Consider the following 17228-nt stretch of genomic DNA (forward strand, 5'->3'; position numbering starts at 1 on the left):
ATCAGAATGGACAATAGTGATAGTCAATCATAGCTGATGGTGATTTTTGGAGAGTGAAAACTGTGTGCAAATATACTGCACAGGAAGAACTGAGCATATTTATGGCCATTTCTCTGTCAGCTAGCAGCCAGACTTATGTAAGTAATAAGACTGCAATCAGAATCTTCTTCTTTAGACTGAGTGTTGTGGAACATGGTTATGCTAAACAGGTTGTAATTGCCTATACAGATGAGGGTTTAAAGGGCTCTAGACAAAGCTTATTCACAAAGCATAGCTTTGACTGAGACATACCTGCTGAATAATAACTATACTCACTGATGTAACTACATTATTAAAATGTGTTTTGGCTCCCTCCTGCCTACTTCCCAAAGCTCGATATCACAGAACTAGATTAAGATACGTACGTCTAAATGTGTAATAAAGATTGACACTGTTATGGCAGACTGCACACTCACTTCCACTCAGGGCTCGACTGAGCTGTTCCATCTTCTCTTTGGCTGTTTTTAACAGGCGCTGCTCCAGCTATTGTGAGGGAGACAAAAGCTGTTTCATTGTTGAGGAAAAAATGTCTCGAAAAGATTGCCTGACCAAAAAAAAAAGAGAGAATGCCAGAATATGAGGCTACATAAATGAACGCATTTGGGAGCAGCATACTTTTTTTTTTAATCAAGGCACTATCACCATCAAAATCATCAAAAGTAGGACAATTTCCAGTAATATTGTAGATGTGCATAATACATATATTCATCATTCTACAGTATATTGCAATATAGAGCATGCCCACCTATGAGGCCATGAACCAGTTACAATGGATGACAAGTTCCCACTGGCTACATCCACTGCTTGACTGTTTGCATACTATGCAAAGCAGACATCATTGGAAGGCAAAACCAGTCCTGTTTACCTGATAGCTGTGCTCATGGTTCTTGAAGCGTGTGTAGTAGTGCATGAAGCGGTCGAGTTCCTGAAAGCTCTTGTGCTTCTTCTCTGCCTGCAAAAGCGTGATGAGACACCAGTCACAGTCAATAAACTACTGAGCATGTTGTGCCCACTTACAGAATAAAGTGTGGGTACTCTGGTTGAGAGCAGTCAAAGAAAGTGAGCAGTACAACAGATGCAATCAGTACTTGTGATTGGGAGGAATGCGCGTGAAGACTGAAAATTAACTTCTTTTCACCTTAGATGAAGGTAGGCGGAATTGATTATGAATGACTTCATGATCAAGAGTCTAGATGTAGTCTATGTGTATGTGTGTATTATGGCAGTAACAGCTGCAACTGCTCAACTTTATCTGGTCACTATTCTTAATGTGAAGTAAAATTTGGAAATGGGACAGCTGGCTGCTGCCACTCTGCTTCTTGATTTTGTTTTGTTTTATTAGAGGGATAGCTGAGCTGTAGTAGTTTGTTGCAACTACGAGTGAGTCCCCGCACCACCTCATCGTATTGGCTAGGCCATTGTGATTTAACACAAGTGCCCAACCCAGTGTGTATGTAAGGGTACCTACCTCTTCAGTCATCTCTTTGGACTGCTCCTCCACCTGTTGGATGACTTCGTAGCGGGTGCAGCGATAGTAGCCTCCTGTAGATGAGCTATGCTTTTTCCACTCCTCCAGACAGATCCAGCAGAAGTCATACTTACACTACGAGGAGAGAATGGGAATATTAGATTTTGTTTAAATCTGCTCTGGTCAGCCGTGACATCAAAACACTGAATTACAAAACACTGATGTCATTTACATGTTATGTCATCCTAAAAAAACATTCAGTACATAGTGACTATGTCACAGTATGTGATAGCTAAAATCATTCTCCTCCACAGTCACATGTAAGGATATGAAAGCTGAAAAGATTTTAAGTTTTAATGAAAAATCTTTTTATATCCCTCTTGACTGCTCTCTAAAAAAAATTAAAATGAAGGGTGAAGGATGTCTTTAAGAGTCACTAAAACAGTAACCCAGGACTCAAGATCTACTTACCTGTCCTGTCTCATCTCTATCTCAATTTTCTACACATCAATTCTCTCTCGCTTCTCTTGCTCTTTTTCTAACAAGTGGCGGCATTTGAAAGAGGACACGGCCATTGTTTGAAGGTTGTGGTGTATTCCTTGTAGCCTGCTGCCACTAGAAGGCACTCAGACAACATTTGAGATCACCAACTCCCATTGGGTATTGTAGAACAACAGAACACTACAGCCACTCCAATTCGCAGCCTATTTAGGTGTAAGTGATTTCTTTCTCTATGCCACAAGCACTTCTGTGGGTGACAAGTTAGCCAAACCAACACAAAACCCTAAAAGCTGAGACCTCTGTTGTCCTGGAAACACTATGCTTACATGACTCTTCAGAAAAAAATCAATACCAAATAGAAGTGTGGGATGAATGGAAGGACAGAGACACAAAAAGACAGCGTGTGAAATGGAGAGACTTCAGATAAAAAAGTGAGAAGCCACACTGGAGGGAAGGAAATGGCAATGGAAAGACAAAGAAATGTTCCTTGGCAACACTGAGTCTCGTGTTTCCAAGCAACAGAGCCATTTCTTACCAGGTAATAATAGGTCGAGAGGCTGAGCCCTCCGTGGCCTCTCAGCTTGTGAAAACTGCTCCATTCCCCCCAAACTAATCTCCATCTCTAGTCAGTCTCTTTAGCCAGGATGGAGACAGTGACAGGACTGTCACAGAGACAAAAGCAGCCTGGCTGTATTATTGCACCATGTTCCTTTCATGGCCTGCCCTCCAGCGACAGCGATAGTAACACGCAGAGACGCAGTCAGGCAACATGACTCTGTGTGATTATGAGTCTCACACTCTGTCCCTCCACCACTGACTGAAGCGTCTTTTTATTCTCTCTCAGTCACCTCTGTATTATTCTTTTTCTTGTCCATCTCAGTAAGATAGAAGCCTCTGACTAAGTGGAGGATTTACTGGCTGCCCAGCTGTTTGATGAGTTGTTTATGAGCTTGACTGTATTGTCAGCCACTTGTAACAAAAAAAATAAATAAATAATGACAGTAAAACTTATTCATAAGCTCATGTGTTACAACATTTTTTATCATACAATGTACACTAAAGACAGCAGACACTGGGCTTTAATGTGATTAGACATTAGACAAACTTGTTTGTTGCTGAAGTCAAGAGAAAAAATATCAGTTATTTAACACAAGAACTGTGTTAAATAATATTATTACAATTACTTTGTTGTTAATATCAAAGGAGTCCAAAGTGTAAATGATAACCCAAACAACTGTAAAAATAACAAAGACAATGGAAAATCTTGTGTAATGAGCAAAGAATTGCCCAAAAGAATAACCAATAGCAAATTCATCTGTGTTGTGAGATATTTTAAAGTTAAATGGGCCGAACCATCACAAGAATCTAAAATATTACTACAACACAACAAAGCCTGCCCTACAGTAAAATACTTAATTAGCCAAAATGTTAGATCTTTTATTTCCACAAGACTTCTGAAGTTTCAAGGTAGTATCTTTTCTCTAAGTTTCTAAATAAGTCACAACTATCTAGATAAAGTGAACTGTATGTTGTTATTGAACCTTCAACTTCCCTCCTTATTTAAACCCATTTCCCTAGTGATGCTCCCATCCCAAACTTAGTTAGTTAAACTTTAGTTTGGTTTAGCACCATAGGCAAGAGTACTGTCTTGAAACCAGCATGCTCAAATCAAGTTACAAAATGCAGCTTTTTATCCTGGCACAGGAGGTATGTGGTACACATGCAGAGCAGATACAATGAGGTAATCACAGGAAACTGATCAAGCATGAATGAATGCATGCATACTGTAATTATATACAATAACATAAATAAGACTAAAAATCTAAAGCTCCATTAGTGGCCTCTTTATATAAAACTGCCTCACAATACAAACCTGCTGGATAGAGCAACAACAACAAAATAATGAAGATTAATTATACTTTAACAGCTGGCATGAATGTGTTCCGCAAATTTTATGGCTGTCTGACAAATAGATTATGAAGTATCATGTGTGTAAACTTGACATTTTCTTTTGCTTGGGGGAAGAGGAAAACTCATGGAACATCCAGAATGAAAAAGGTTCATTCTCTGGAAAGCGCCGCTATGCAAGTTTCATAGAAATCTGCACATTAGATTTTGACATTTTTTTCTATAAAAATGGAAATTACAGCCTGATAAAGAAAAACCGAGGTAAAGAGTACTAGAGAGCCGTGACCAGACCGACCACCACTGATCACAAGTCAAAGGCTTCCTGCACAATATAGGTGCTTGGGCTGAATAACAAATCATAAGTATGTTAATGATTTGATTTAATGGAATAAACATGAGTTTAACTTTTTATTATACTGTTTTGAATACTTGAGTACATAAGTTAATAAACACAGAAATTCACATTGATAGCAAGATGATTCTGTGATAATTATTGGGATATTCATTTTTGTACATGTCACCCACCTTATATGCTAATCATAATGCAATAGCTCTTCACTCTTGTCTCTGGCTATCACACACATACACACACCAGTTGCCACCCTCTCAGTAATGAATAATTGAAAAATTAAAGCAATATATAAACATGGAGGCATATCTTCAAATGGCTATGGTGCCCCTGTATATTAAATTTAGTCGTATTATCTACAAAAATAGTAGCAAAATGCAAATAAATGGTTTCCCTCTGAAGCCCTGCCCTCACTGCATCCACAGAAAATTGTAAAAGGTATCAAAACATCCAAACATTAGTGAAAATACAGTGTCTGACAAATGGGGAAATTACATATGTATGCACAGCATCACACAAAGAACAGGTATAATGCAGCAGATTTCTTTTTAAGGGATGCCAAAAACTGCATATTGCCATTATAATAAAGCAACAACTGCTGAATGCTGAGCTATGAACAAACTATGAACCAATCACCAAGGCCAAAATGTGTCAAAATCTTGATTTCTTAAGGCTATTTTGTGAATTTAAATGTAAATAGTGGTGGATTATGTCAAATACTCTCATCTGTAACAAATGTGTAGCATTTCTTTAAGCAGGTAGTTCTTCCAATCAGAAAACAGTCTACTTAGTACAGGTATGTAAAACCTCCCACCCTAACTTACCTTAGCACACTGCATGTGGTTGCAGCCCTCATTTTTCTGTATTGGGGACTTGCAGTTGGCGCAGGGTTTGGAGTTAGTGAGCAACCATAAGCAGTTGGCTGCATCCTCGTAAGCTTCACTCACACCAGCCACTTCAATAGGAGGAGGGGGAGGTAAACAGAACAAATAAAGGCATAATGAGACAGAATGAGAATGGCTATTACCACAGTGTCTAAACAGACCACTGCACTGAGTGGGAAATTGTCCTGCCTGACTAATGTGTATTGCGCATAATATTTTGCTAACATCTCCCAAGACGCTCATGCACCCACCCACCCCCCACCCCCCCCACACACAAACAGAATAATTGGCTATTATCAAAGCACCTCTGATGTGTCGTTTGAAATAATTAATAATAATATTAATAATAACAATAATTTTATTTGTATAGCACTTTTCAAGCTAGGAGCACAAAGTGCTTTCCATAGACAGCATAAAAAAACAATCACAAATATAAAAAGAAAAACACAAGAACAGCAAAAAAAACAAGCACACAATAAAAAAGTAGTATAAAAGAAATTTACAAATAAATCATCCAGAAGGTAGAACATGTGAAACTATTAAAATAAACTTAAAATCAGGTGGCTGCACAACAGAGCTGTATTATGTAAACATATAAGACTAGCTGTCAGGTGAAAGGCAAGTCTGTAAAAAAAGTGACTTAAGATAGGATTTCAAAGCAATAACACCATCAGCAAATACTAACTAGAAGCCTGTTTCAGAGCTGAGGTGCCAGTACAGCAAAAGGCTCGATCACCCTTTGACCTATACCTGTTAGTCACGAGAGCCCCTGCTGGCGGGGGCAGGACCGCCCCTGTGTAAGCAAACCCGTCACAGGGTATTTAAACACAGGAGACCATAGTCACATGACATACCGTTTTGACCAGAAGAAGCTCGGCCAGTAGGCTAGTGCAACCATTTCTACCTACACACAAGTCAAACACCAAGCAACTGACTGAGTGTGTAGCAAAAAGCATTCACACAAATGATGCCTCAAATGAATACTGAGATTCCACAGATCGCAGCAGTATAACTCCATTCACTATCCAACCAAAACTCACTGAATAAACCGTCAAAGAACAATAAAAACAAACCTCCCTTTGTACATTTACAACTACAAATTGTGTCTTACCTTTACTATTTTTGTAATCAAAAGTTGTGTCTGGTCACATAAAACCACTAGTAAAGGCTACTCCAATGTCTCTGGGTCATTTTGAGTTGATTCCAGCCATTCTCTATTTATATGCATGGCATGGGGAAAGAATTGCAGTAACCCTACCTCCCAGCCTTCCATGCGAACACTATCTATGTCTCCATCTGGTGGTTCAATTGTAGTATTGACACAGATTTACCCAAACGCACTACTTTCAGGAGGCCCTGACCTCTCAACAGAGGGGTGAAGCATCCAAATCGACCAGTGGGTTCCGGAGATATTGATGCGCGTCAAGACAGTATTGCTCAGGTTAGCGGAGATCATTATGCAGCAGAGCGCAAAGTGCACAATAGTAACCTTCTACGTTCAAAAACATTGTTTGTTCTTTGAGAAAACCACGTCAGACCAAAAACAATTTTTCACTGTTCCAGAAATACTGAAAATACTAATTTTGAAAAGCAGTACTGCCAAAATTCCCATAGATTCAGAGTCAGACAAGGAGGACCTGATTCAACCTGAGCCTGACCTGGACAACGACAGTGCGGATTGCCTCATTCAAGATCCACCAATGGAAGAGTATGTATCTTTATATTCTTATTGATTCAATGTCTAATGTTTAGAACAGTGGAAATATACCAGCTTTTACACTGTGCATGTGCAATTTCCCTGAACCATCTGCTTATGTTACCCTGGCCATGAACAATGGCCATCACTGCTTTCACTAGAATTTCCATTCAGGATGCATTATTGCTCTGAAAGGTTTATTGTATGACAACAAAAGTTTATAGGCTAAATGTAGGCCATACATACCTCTCACTATAAATCACTATAGTCCACATAATGTTACTTTTATATTTTGAGTCACAATTTCAAAACATTAAGCCAGTTAAATGAATACATTTGTGTTTCAATCCTGACCTCTCTAACTTTGTTCTGCTTCAATTTATTAGCACCAGTCTTGGCACAAGAAATGTTCAGATGTTGTGCTATGGTTTGCTAGAGATTTGGGGTTGCAACTGCAAAACTCCAAAGGGGATATTCACTCTAAAAGTGTACAGTTTTGTTAAGCTGAAATGAAATCTTTCATTTATGCTGTGTTTCATCTTCATTTACTCCGACCCAGTAACACCTATACTGATGCTCACACCTCTGCAGAAATCTCACACATTACTTTATTATGATACCAAGATTATTCATATAGACTTTGTAGTTGCAGAGATATACTCTATTCATTTTGGGCACATCATTTTCAAGCAGGGGCCTGAGCCAGAGGCTTGGACTCTGGAATGGCTAGCAGAACTAACCCAGCAGATCTAAGAGGCCTTTTTGGACCGTAAGGAATTAAAAGTTCACTGATGTACTCTGGCGCCTGCCTATGTAAAGCCTTGTAAATCGTGAGAAAGCTTTTAAAATGGATTCTAAAAGAAATTGGTAACCATTGTAAAGAGGCTAATACTGGAGTGATGTGAGAAGAGCGTTTGTTCTTTGTCAGAAGTCTGGCTGGGGAGTTCTGCAAAGTCTGAAGATGAACTACAGTTCTGAGGCAGGTAAACAAGGCGTTAGAATAGTCCTGGCATGAGGAAATAAAAGCATGAATAATTTTCTCTGTATTATAAAAGATAACATTGCTCTGATCTTGGAAATATTCCTGAGTAGGTAGAAACATGATTGTACAATTTTTTTGTGTTTTGTCCAAAGCCTAGCTCACTGTCGTAGATTACACCCAGGCTCTTAGCAGTGCCCTTAATATATGGGATAAGGGGATTGGTTACGGAGGTGCTCAGGGGCAATGATAAGCACCTCTGTTTTGTCAGAGTTTAACTGCAAAAAGTTTTGAGACATCCAGTCTCTCACATCAGCTAAGCTGCTCTATAGCGTGGCCAGCTTGTTGCATTCAGAGGGTTTAATGGAGAGATATAACTGTGTATTGTCTGTATAGCAGTGAAATGAGATGTTAAGGTGACGAATGATATGGCCTAATGGTAGCATATACAGAGAGAACAGAATTGGTCCAGAATTGATCCTTGAGGTATGCCACATGTTGTCTGTGCAATTTAAGAAATTAATGAATCAAATGAGACATAAAATTTTCTATTTGACAGATAGGAGAACCACTCCAGAGCCGTTCCAGAAATGCCCACCCAATCCTTAAGTCTATTAATTAGCACTTTTGAGACATAGACAAGGAAGAAACATGGGAGAAGTTCGAAAGGCAACGTTTCCTCGACTTTGGTGAATTTTGTTGAGAAAAAAGGAGAGAAATTTCTCACAGTCAGCAGCAGATGAAGCAGAGGGACTAATAGTGGGAGGTTTGACAAGCCGATTAATGGTTGTACATAAAAATCTGGAATTGTGTTGATTGGTGGTTAACTCAGAGAAATATTGGTCTCTTATCTCTTTTACTTTTTGATTGTAGATGACCAGTTAATCTTTCATTCATACGTAATGGACTTGGAGTTTTTTTGTCCTCCATTTGCGTTCTGTTCTCTGTTCTCCTGCATGCTTTTTTAAGGTTTCGAATGTCCTCATTGATCTATAGGAAAGAACTGACAACATTTTTTGCTTTAGTTGTAAGTGGGGCGACAGTGTCCAGTGTAGTCACACAAATTTGATTGAATTTTCCTAGCAGTTGTTTATATCTGAATTAAAAGACAAGTTGTGTTTTTCCTGGTTAAAAAGAAAATAGAATTCATCAGCTGTATGTGCAGCAACTACCCGAAACTAAGTGGTGCATAATAATGGTGTCGTTGGTACAGCCTGTAACAGAGTATCAAATAAAATACACTGGTGGTCAGAGATTGAGAGGTCCATCATAGACACGTTATTTTAGTCCAAACCGAACATAAACAGCAAGTCTAAAGTATGGCCGCGACTATGAGTTGGGCCAGAGATATGTTGAACCAGATTCAAGGACTCAGTAATATTTGAAAAAACAACTGCAGTAGAATTTGAGGTGTCTTCTATTTGTGTAGGTTAAAATCACCAACCAGGATACCAGGATGATCTTATCATATTCTAACACAACTGACGATAAAAATTCAGAAAATTCTGATAAAAACACTGCATTGCCTTGGGGGGTTGATAGATGCCAATACACAACACTGGAGTGGCCCCAGTAATTTTCAGCATCAACACTTCAAAACTTGAGAGGTTGTTGACAGTAATGGAGCTGCATTTGTGCTGATTTAAAAAAAACAACAAAAAACCCCAGCAAGGCCCGGTAACCCAGGAAGAGCTGTAACACTCATAGTTCAGGGGGCACAGTTCACTCAGCTGACTATAGTCACCAACCTTCAACCAAGTTTCTGTCAAAAATAAAAAAATCCAAATTAAAACAAATTATAAAATCATTTAAGATACAAGTCTTGTTGGTCAGTGACCTCACATTAAACAAGGCAAGCTTAACATTAAGGGATCGTAATGGTTCAGTCCTAGGTGGGTTTAATTTTGGATACTTAAGGTTTTGGTGGTTAACGGCCCTTGTCTTTCTTTGAAAGCGCCTTGACCCGGTCAGAGTGGGAGTCCCTTGAGGGGAGTGCTTATTGTATGATATAGCCAGTCTATACAGGAGTGCCAGTGTGCCTGAAAGTTGGTTGGGTGTAGGTTGTGGCAGACAGAAGAAGCTGCAATTTGTGATCAGTGTTGTGGTCAGACACGTGTGCGAGGTGCACAGTCACTTGCTGGTGGTATTAAAAACAGAGTAAAATATATCATATGTTAAAATGTGAGTACCCAGGCCAGTGGGGTGAAGAGCATCCCTCCAAAAGAATGATCAGCAGTTCCAGAAGAGATTAAAATTATCAATAAAATGTACGTTATGTAATGGGCAGGTGGACTGGAACCAAGTGTGGAGACTTAAAATTCTGCTAAATCATTCGCCGCCTCTTCTAAGGGGAGGAATTGGGTCAGAGATGAATACACATTTGCCACTGGCTTTAAGTGTATTAAAAAGATGGATGAAGTCAGTATTTCAGGCATTTTGTTTGGGACATCATTTCAACCAACATGGACCATTGCATTTGGAGTAAGAGGGTGCTTATCAAGAGCACTTGGTATCTGCTCAACAGTATACAAAACATTAACACCAGGAAAGCAGAAGATCACTGCTGAATTTCTCCTCATGTTTCTGATAGTGGAGTCGTCGATAACTAATGTGGATGGGGGAGGAGGACATGGGGACTGGCCTGAAGTGGGACAAGGAGGCAAAGCAGGTTGACTCCAGGATTAAGTAGCAAACTGAGGGAGGCCTCTGTAACCTGGTTGTACTTTGGTGGTACTTTACTTGGTACCATTAAACACACTGGGACGAGCCAAGTGTCCAGGCAGAGGTTCAGTGGGTGCAGCAGCGATGGCTGGCGCCATGACCCATCCAATGACACAGGTGACAGAGGATGACACTGACCTGCCAAGGTGGGCAGAAGTTGCTGTCATCCAAGATATTGTATCTGTTTGCCAACTGAATGTCTTGTGATGAAGGGAAGAGAGAGGCATGCCTTCCACCATATTTCCTGCTGCCAACCACAGTCCATGGCTCTGGCATCTGGGGTAGAGCTGAAGGGAGCCTTCGGTTTTGTTCCCAGGAGGACCCATGGATCATCAAACTGGGTCAGAATGGTGTTTATGCATGGGACGGTTGAATCCAAGTCCCCTGCTGTGGCTGCCAGTTCAGGACCAAAGGACACCAAGGTATTGAGAAGCTTCTCGTCTTCCCATATCTGATCAGTGTGGATATTCACTGCTCCAGCTCAGCAATCGTGTAGTTGAGGTGGATGCAGCTATCACAGCCAGATGGGGAGGTAAGTGGGAGCATATCTGTTCAGGTTGAAGCAGTAGGTGGGGAGACAGGAAAACAGCAATGACCAGTACAGGGGTCCAAACTCAGGTCCAAACTCATATTGCAGCTAGTAAAGTTGCCGTTTGTGGAAAGGGGACAGAATCCAGCACTTACTTGCAGGGGCTCTGGATCCCACAGCGTTGATGTGGTTTTTGCATAAGTGACCCACAAAAAGGACATAAAGCATCAAAACTTACCAACATGATCCCAACAAATTAACCCGCTGCGGAAATTAGGCTTCAGTTAGTAATTGATAGCATCTTGACACCCGGTAGTTGTCCTCACCACTTCTGGTTGTTGGGTGCAGGAGATTAGCAAAACAAAACAAGTTCGTCCTCAGTCTTGCTCGATCGTTTTAATGTGATACGACTCAGAAGAACTAAGTAAAATCTCATGTCTATGAGTACATCAGGTTGATCAAATGTTGAAACCAAGCGGGTAGTTCGGAGTCTGAAAAGTGAAGCCAATCCAGAAGTGACTTAAACCTGCATTCTCTCTAATGTCCACCCTCTCGTCCAAATATGGTCACTTCTCATCACTTCTGGCTTCAGAAATCCAAGAAAGTGACGGTCAAAATGCCAAACTCGAGGCTTCAATACACAAGTCCACAAACCAATGAGTGACATCACAGTGACTACGTCCATGTTTTTTGGGGGGGGGGTTTACAGTCTATGGTTGAAACCTGAGTAATCCATTATTTTTCCTAAGTGAGGGCATACAAACAACCCGCCAGCTGTCAACTGGAACCGGATCTCTGCCAAGATAAAGATAAATACAAAGATAAAACAGAATCTGGGGAAATCAAAGAGGAAGACAGTTCCCAAACAAAATAATTGCTTTCATCTTTTGACTGTCACATCAACGAATTGGCTTTTTGGAGAGACTTGGGCCATCTTTAATCATCTATTAGATTGCCCACAGTGCAATTACTGCTTCTAAACATTGTGTAGTTTCAGCAAGTGGGCTGTTCATTTTAATTAATAATTTATCATCAACATGGTGGATTTTAATTGGCTTAGCACTAAACTGTTTGTAATTACTGTGGTTGAGTTCCAGGCAATTTAGCTCCAAATCAATCACTTGACTGCATCCCAAAACATCTGGGCGAGTAAGGGGACTGGCTAATAAACCAAACTTCTTTGTTATAACAATTTACCACCAGGTAGCTTAATCTAATTCTTCTGGTAAAAAGACTAAGTTAGGTGATCGATAGATAGATTTATTTGACAAAATTTAAAACATACATGACAGGCTGATCACAAAGACAGACTCCATAGGCTTATTTCCATTGTGGTCATCTATTGCAGTACAAGATAGCAGATTGAAAAAGAAAGTGTCAAGCAAGAATGACATTAGACTTAAAAAACGTAGACAGTAAATGTTCAAACAGATAAAAAACAAAAATGTTTTAACTATGTGATTACTCTTCAAAACCATGCCTGTAACAGACAAAACTGAAATAAAGCTACAGATAGAAAATTAATGTTAATACTTACATTCCTCAGGTCTCATCTCAGAGACTTTCTGTAGCCACAACTTCCAGATCTCACAGTCACAAGGCTCATGGGCTTCACCTTGACACTCCCTGCAATACACACATACAGGAACAGATAAATATAATGAAGACAGTTAAAATGAACTCTTCAAAGCAAGCATTCTGTCTCTTGACTATAAATGGGATTAAAGAAAATGATGAACACACCAATCACATAGTGCTTACAGAGATGCTGTCAAAACTGTCAACAACCATTCATTGGTCATATCTGCCTTTCAACTAAAATGCTCTCCTCATGTCAAGGGAACGATAAACGTTGAACCTGTATTACATCCAGCTACATTACTAAATGTCATGTCAACTGAACTCTTGAGTGAACCTGACAAGTGAACATAACGGCCACTTTCGGGAACCACATAGTGCAGTGAAGTGCAGTGAAGTATGTAGTATTAGTTGGGGTGAAGTAACTGCGGGGGCATTTACAGGGTCCTGGGACAATGAATACAAAGGACAACATGTAGAACTACACAGCATCTGGGCTATTCTCTGTTGAGCATGCTACCAAGCTAGCACATGCAGAGAAAGAACATATTTACAAATGTGTGTAAACAAATAAATGGATATACATACAAACAAACATATACAGACAGATGCTGAAATACAGCATTCAAGTGCATCCCCATATGCATGTTCACCATATGCTTATGGGGATATACAGTATCAGTATCAAAAAGTATTAAACATTTTATTGTGAGAGACTTAAACTTGATTGAATACATTTTTTATCCACCAATCTATGCACATGTCCCATGACAAAGTTAGAGACTTTAACCTTTTAAGTCAAAGGAATAGTTTGACATTTTGGGAAATATGCTTAATATGCATAAAATCAATATTATTTTCATGTTTGTGCAGTAGGTACAGAGCTCAAGTTGTGAGGAGTTTAGCCTAGCTTTGCATAAAGACTGGTTTTGGCCAGATCATGAGTCATACCTGGTTTTCACCAAAGAGCTTGTTGTCTCCTCAGATGAGGAAATCTTTTTCCTCATACTCTCAGATTTCTTGAAGGGCTGTTTGTCAAACTCTCAGCGGGCTGTCATACATCGCCTTTTACTCAAGAGTGGCCTCCATCTAGCCACTCTATCATTAAGAAATGATCGATGAAGTGCTGTTTTTTGGAGAAATGGTTCCCAACAGAGCTTCAGAGCTCTCTATTGAAGTGGCCATTGGATTCTTGTTTGGTTCCATGAAAATGGCACTTCTTTCCTAGTTATTGTGTTTGACTGGACACCCAACTCTCAGATGAGTCTTGGTGATTTCAAACTTTTCCCATTTCACAGTGATAAGAGCACCTGATAACTTCCTATAATTGTAAAATGTTCTAAACATATTTTAATTTTGTTATTTTAGGGAAGTGATGTATGATGAATGTAAATGAAAAACAAAAAAACATGGATGCATCTGTTCAAACACAAACACACTCAGTTCTGGATAAAAACACCTCTGATGTGTCTAGTGCTTTTCTGTAAAACATGTCAAATGTCTCCTGAAATAAACAGCTTAGCTGACTTCCACTCAAACCAATAAAAAAATGTTCTTTTCTTCATAATTATGGGTCCAATTACAATTATGAATACTAGATATCACATGTTTGAAATGGTGTTCAGATATGTCAAACAATGAGTCCACAGTGACATTCAATATCTTACTGTAATTAGTACTGTATGCACAACATATATAAATATAAAGATAGATAGACAAATAGATAATTTTTTTTTGTTTTCAGTAATCTAAATCATTACTATTATAAGGCAAAGACCCATGCTTAACAATTAGAGAAATGTTTTCTTATATTTATGGTGTGGCATTGATTACTGACCAGCAGAAGAGGTGGCCCTTGCCACAATCTACCGCAGGGGCCCTAAGTAGGGGAAAGCTAAGAGTGTCAGCGGTGGATGCTCCAGGGCCCTGGGTGTTCAGTCGCACTGCCCGTTCACACCCTGCCTGGGGACACCAGCGGATTGCTGGATTGTTCTCCACAAATGCCTGTCAACAGAAGAACAAATCAATCAATAATTCAATAATCTATGAAATTTAGGTATTTTAGCAAGGTATTTTAGTGAGGTATTTTAGTTTAGCTTTGACATAACATGACCTCAATAAGCATTTGAAAACATACCACATGCATGAATTTGTATCATATTTATTTCTACCATGTTATTTCAAAAATTCCTATTTCACAAATTGTACCCCCTATAAACATTGTGTGAGATTATTTTTTTTGTCTTTTTTGTATACAGTTATTCTAGACACACAATTGAGAATTCATAGGAATTACAATATATTAAATTAAATGTTTCAAGCACTGTTAGGTTTGGTTACAGGTGCATCAGACTTTAAACTTTCTACCAGAGAAAGTCAAAAAATGCTCCCCAGCATGGTATTAACTTACTTTTTTTAAAAGGTGCAAATGCAAGTGACTTAAAAATCTAAAAAGATCAAGAATCAAACAGATGAAATCATATATACTTCCCTACACAATGTGGATCTTTTCCTTTTTGAATCCAGACCATCTGTCAGCCAACTATAACAGCCCTTAAGTGCTACCCTGTTTTGTGAGTTATACCCTGAATATGATGATGCATGTACACCTTAAGTGAGATGATGGTGATGTTTTTATGGCAACTCAAAGATGTTGGTAAGTTAATTGAAATTTGTCCCCCTTTCAGACATTTCAATTATAAACAGCAGCTATAGAGAAAAAAAGATACTCACATTTAAGCCAAACTACAGTAAATTTAATTACTTGTTGATTAGTTGGTAGTGGGATTTGGCAACTGAAAAAAAATACTGTTTTCAAATAGAGCCCACTTAATTCCCACTTTTTAAGTTCTACTGAACAGGTACCTTTCAAGTCCAAGAATATCTCTCTATTCTCATCAGTGTTTGCCCCTATAAGCCCTTCTATACACAGTGTAATCTTTTCTCTGTGTTGAAGATAAACTGCAGAAATCGTGTTTATCTTTCTAGGTGACAAGATAATTTCACTATTCTGTACTGAATGCTAATTTTTATAGAAATCTCTAAGCTTCCATTTCTTTTATCTCTCTACCTTGATGTCAAACTGGAGGAAGCGCTTGTCCATCTCTCGAGAGACCACACTCTCTATGACTTCCACAGGGACTAGCTGATAGCAGTCGAAGGCTGGGCAGAAGATGTTGTGGGCTTCACCCTCTTGGATCTTTAGATTGAGAAACCTGAGGAGGCATACATACATTGGAGCAGCAGCAAACGCTAAAGTAAATCAGTGTAAGGAAATTAAGAGCATCTCAAGCCAATCCACAGGCCAAACCTAAATATAACATACCCCTCCCAGCATGCTCTGCAAAACTCGTGGCCACAGGACATGTCAACAGGTTCCTCAAAGACAGAGATGGAAGACATGCAGATACCACACTGTGAGACAAAAGAAGAGGTAATATTAGTCCTCAAGATGCAATCTGTCAGTCTAAATAAATAAATCCTAAAATGCAAGACATTTTTCCGAGTAAATCTTAAAACTCTGCGGCACAATTTCAAAAGGCCCTCGATTATAATTCATACATTATTTTACATCAACTTTTAAATGAAAACACATACAGCCTTTGAGAAAGTCACTGACAGGTTTTTGCCTGAAATTTAACAACCTTAAAAGGCTGACAGGGCCATCTTTTCAAAATGTTGTGATGAATAGACTAATTTCATATTCAAAAGGAATGAAATGGCAGGGAAAGTTATGCCCTTAGTAAGTTGTTGTGTGAATGTGTGTAACTACACACAATAGTACCCTTGGTTTATGAAAAACCACTGTGCCAAAGGCCAACGCAGGCTAAAATGATGACCTCTCCTTAGAATGTGGCTAACTGATTTTCTCACACACACACAGAAACCTGATACACACACACACACACATGTACATACACACTGGCCTTGTTACAGTGAAAGACTGACCCTCACAAAAGACATAAAGGAGACAGTGTACTTTAACAATGCAAGTATTGATTTGTGAAAGAGCAGAATGTGATATAATCAACCATGACCTTTAAATGGGCCCTTGACTAGACCCAGTTGATTGGCACAGTGCAGTTCAAGAAGCCTTTTCAGAGCCACGTCAAAAGATATTGTCTGGCAAACATAATCTATAATTTCTATCTATAATTTCTCATAAAGTAATTGATAAATCAAGTTTGTCAGTTTGAGCTTAGAGCTCTGGATTGAAACATCTACCAAAGCTCAACAAAAAGATTTTGTCCTCCAACACTAAACTTTTTAGAGACAGACAGGCTGATTTTCCCCAGGTTACCAATGTCAGGTATCAAAAACAGTATAAAACACTGCTACTTTATAGTTTTTGCACCAAAGACTGATTATAAAAATCAGCTTTTCCTCATTATCTTGTCTATCATTTCTCAAATATTGGTCAGGAAAATGCCACTTTTATGCTTACAGTGGAGTCCCAACTTATTTTTGGCTGGACCACAACAGCAGGGCCAGCCCTATTAACGCAAATGTCTGTCCCTAACTGACTGAATGAGTGAGTCACTGACTGAGTGATGAAGTTACACCATTGGTCAGCCAA

General features: G+C 39.2%; 1 protein-coding gene across 2 annotated transcripts in view; it reads right to left on the minus strand.

The window, feature by feature from the left end:
* Nucleotides 1-17228, minus strand: part of LOC122986832 (ankyrin repeat and IBR domain-containing protein 1-like) — a 42783-nt gene that overhangs the window by 12907 nt on the left and 12648 nt on the right. For both annotated transcript variants that reach the window (XM_044358256.1, XM_044358257.1), the window contains exons 7-14: nt 15978-16066; nt 15723-15867; nt 14490-14656; nt 12612-12700; nt 5090-5220; nt 1508-1642; nt 905-991; nt 456-522 (exon numbers count right to left, since the gene is read on the minus strand). In XM_044358256.1, the coding sequence (XP_044214191.1) occupies nt 456-522; nt 905-991; nt 1508-1642; nt 5090-5220; nt 12612-12700; nt 14490-14656; nt 15723-15867; nt 15978-16066 (910 nt within the window). The remainder of the gene's footprint in view (nt 1-455; nt 523-904; nt 992-1507; nt 1643-5089; nt 5221-12611; nt 12701-14489; nt 14657-15722; nt 15868-15977; nt 16067-17228) is intronic.

The sequence above is a fragment of the Thunnus albacares genome, chromosome 8 (genome assembly GCF_914725855.1).
Source record: "Thunnus albacares chromosome 8, fThuAlb1.1, whole genome shotgun sequence".
Classification (NCBI taxonomy): domain Eukaryota; kingdom Metazoa; phylum Chordata; class Actinopteri; order Scombriformes; family Scombridae; genus Thunnus; species Thunnus albacares.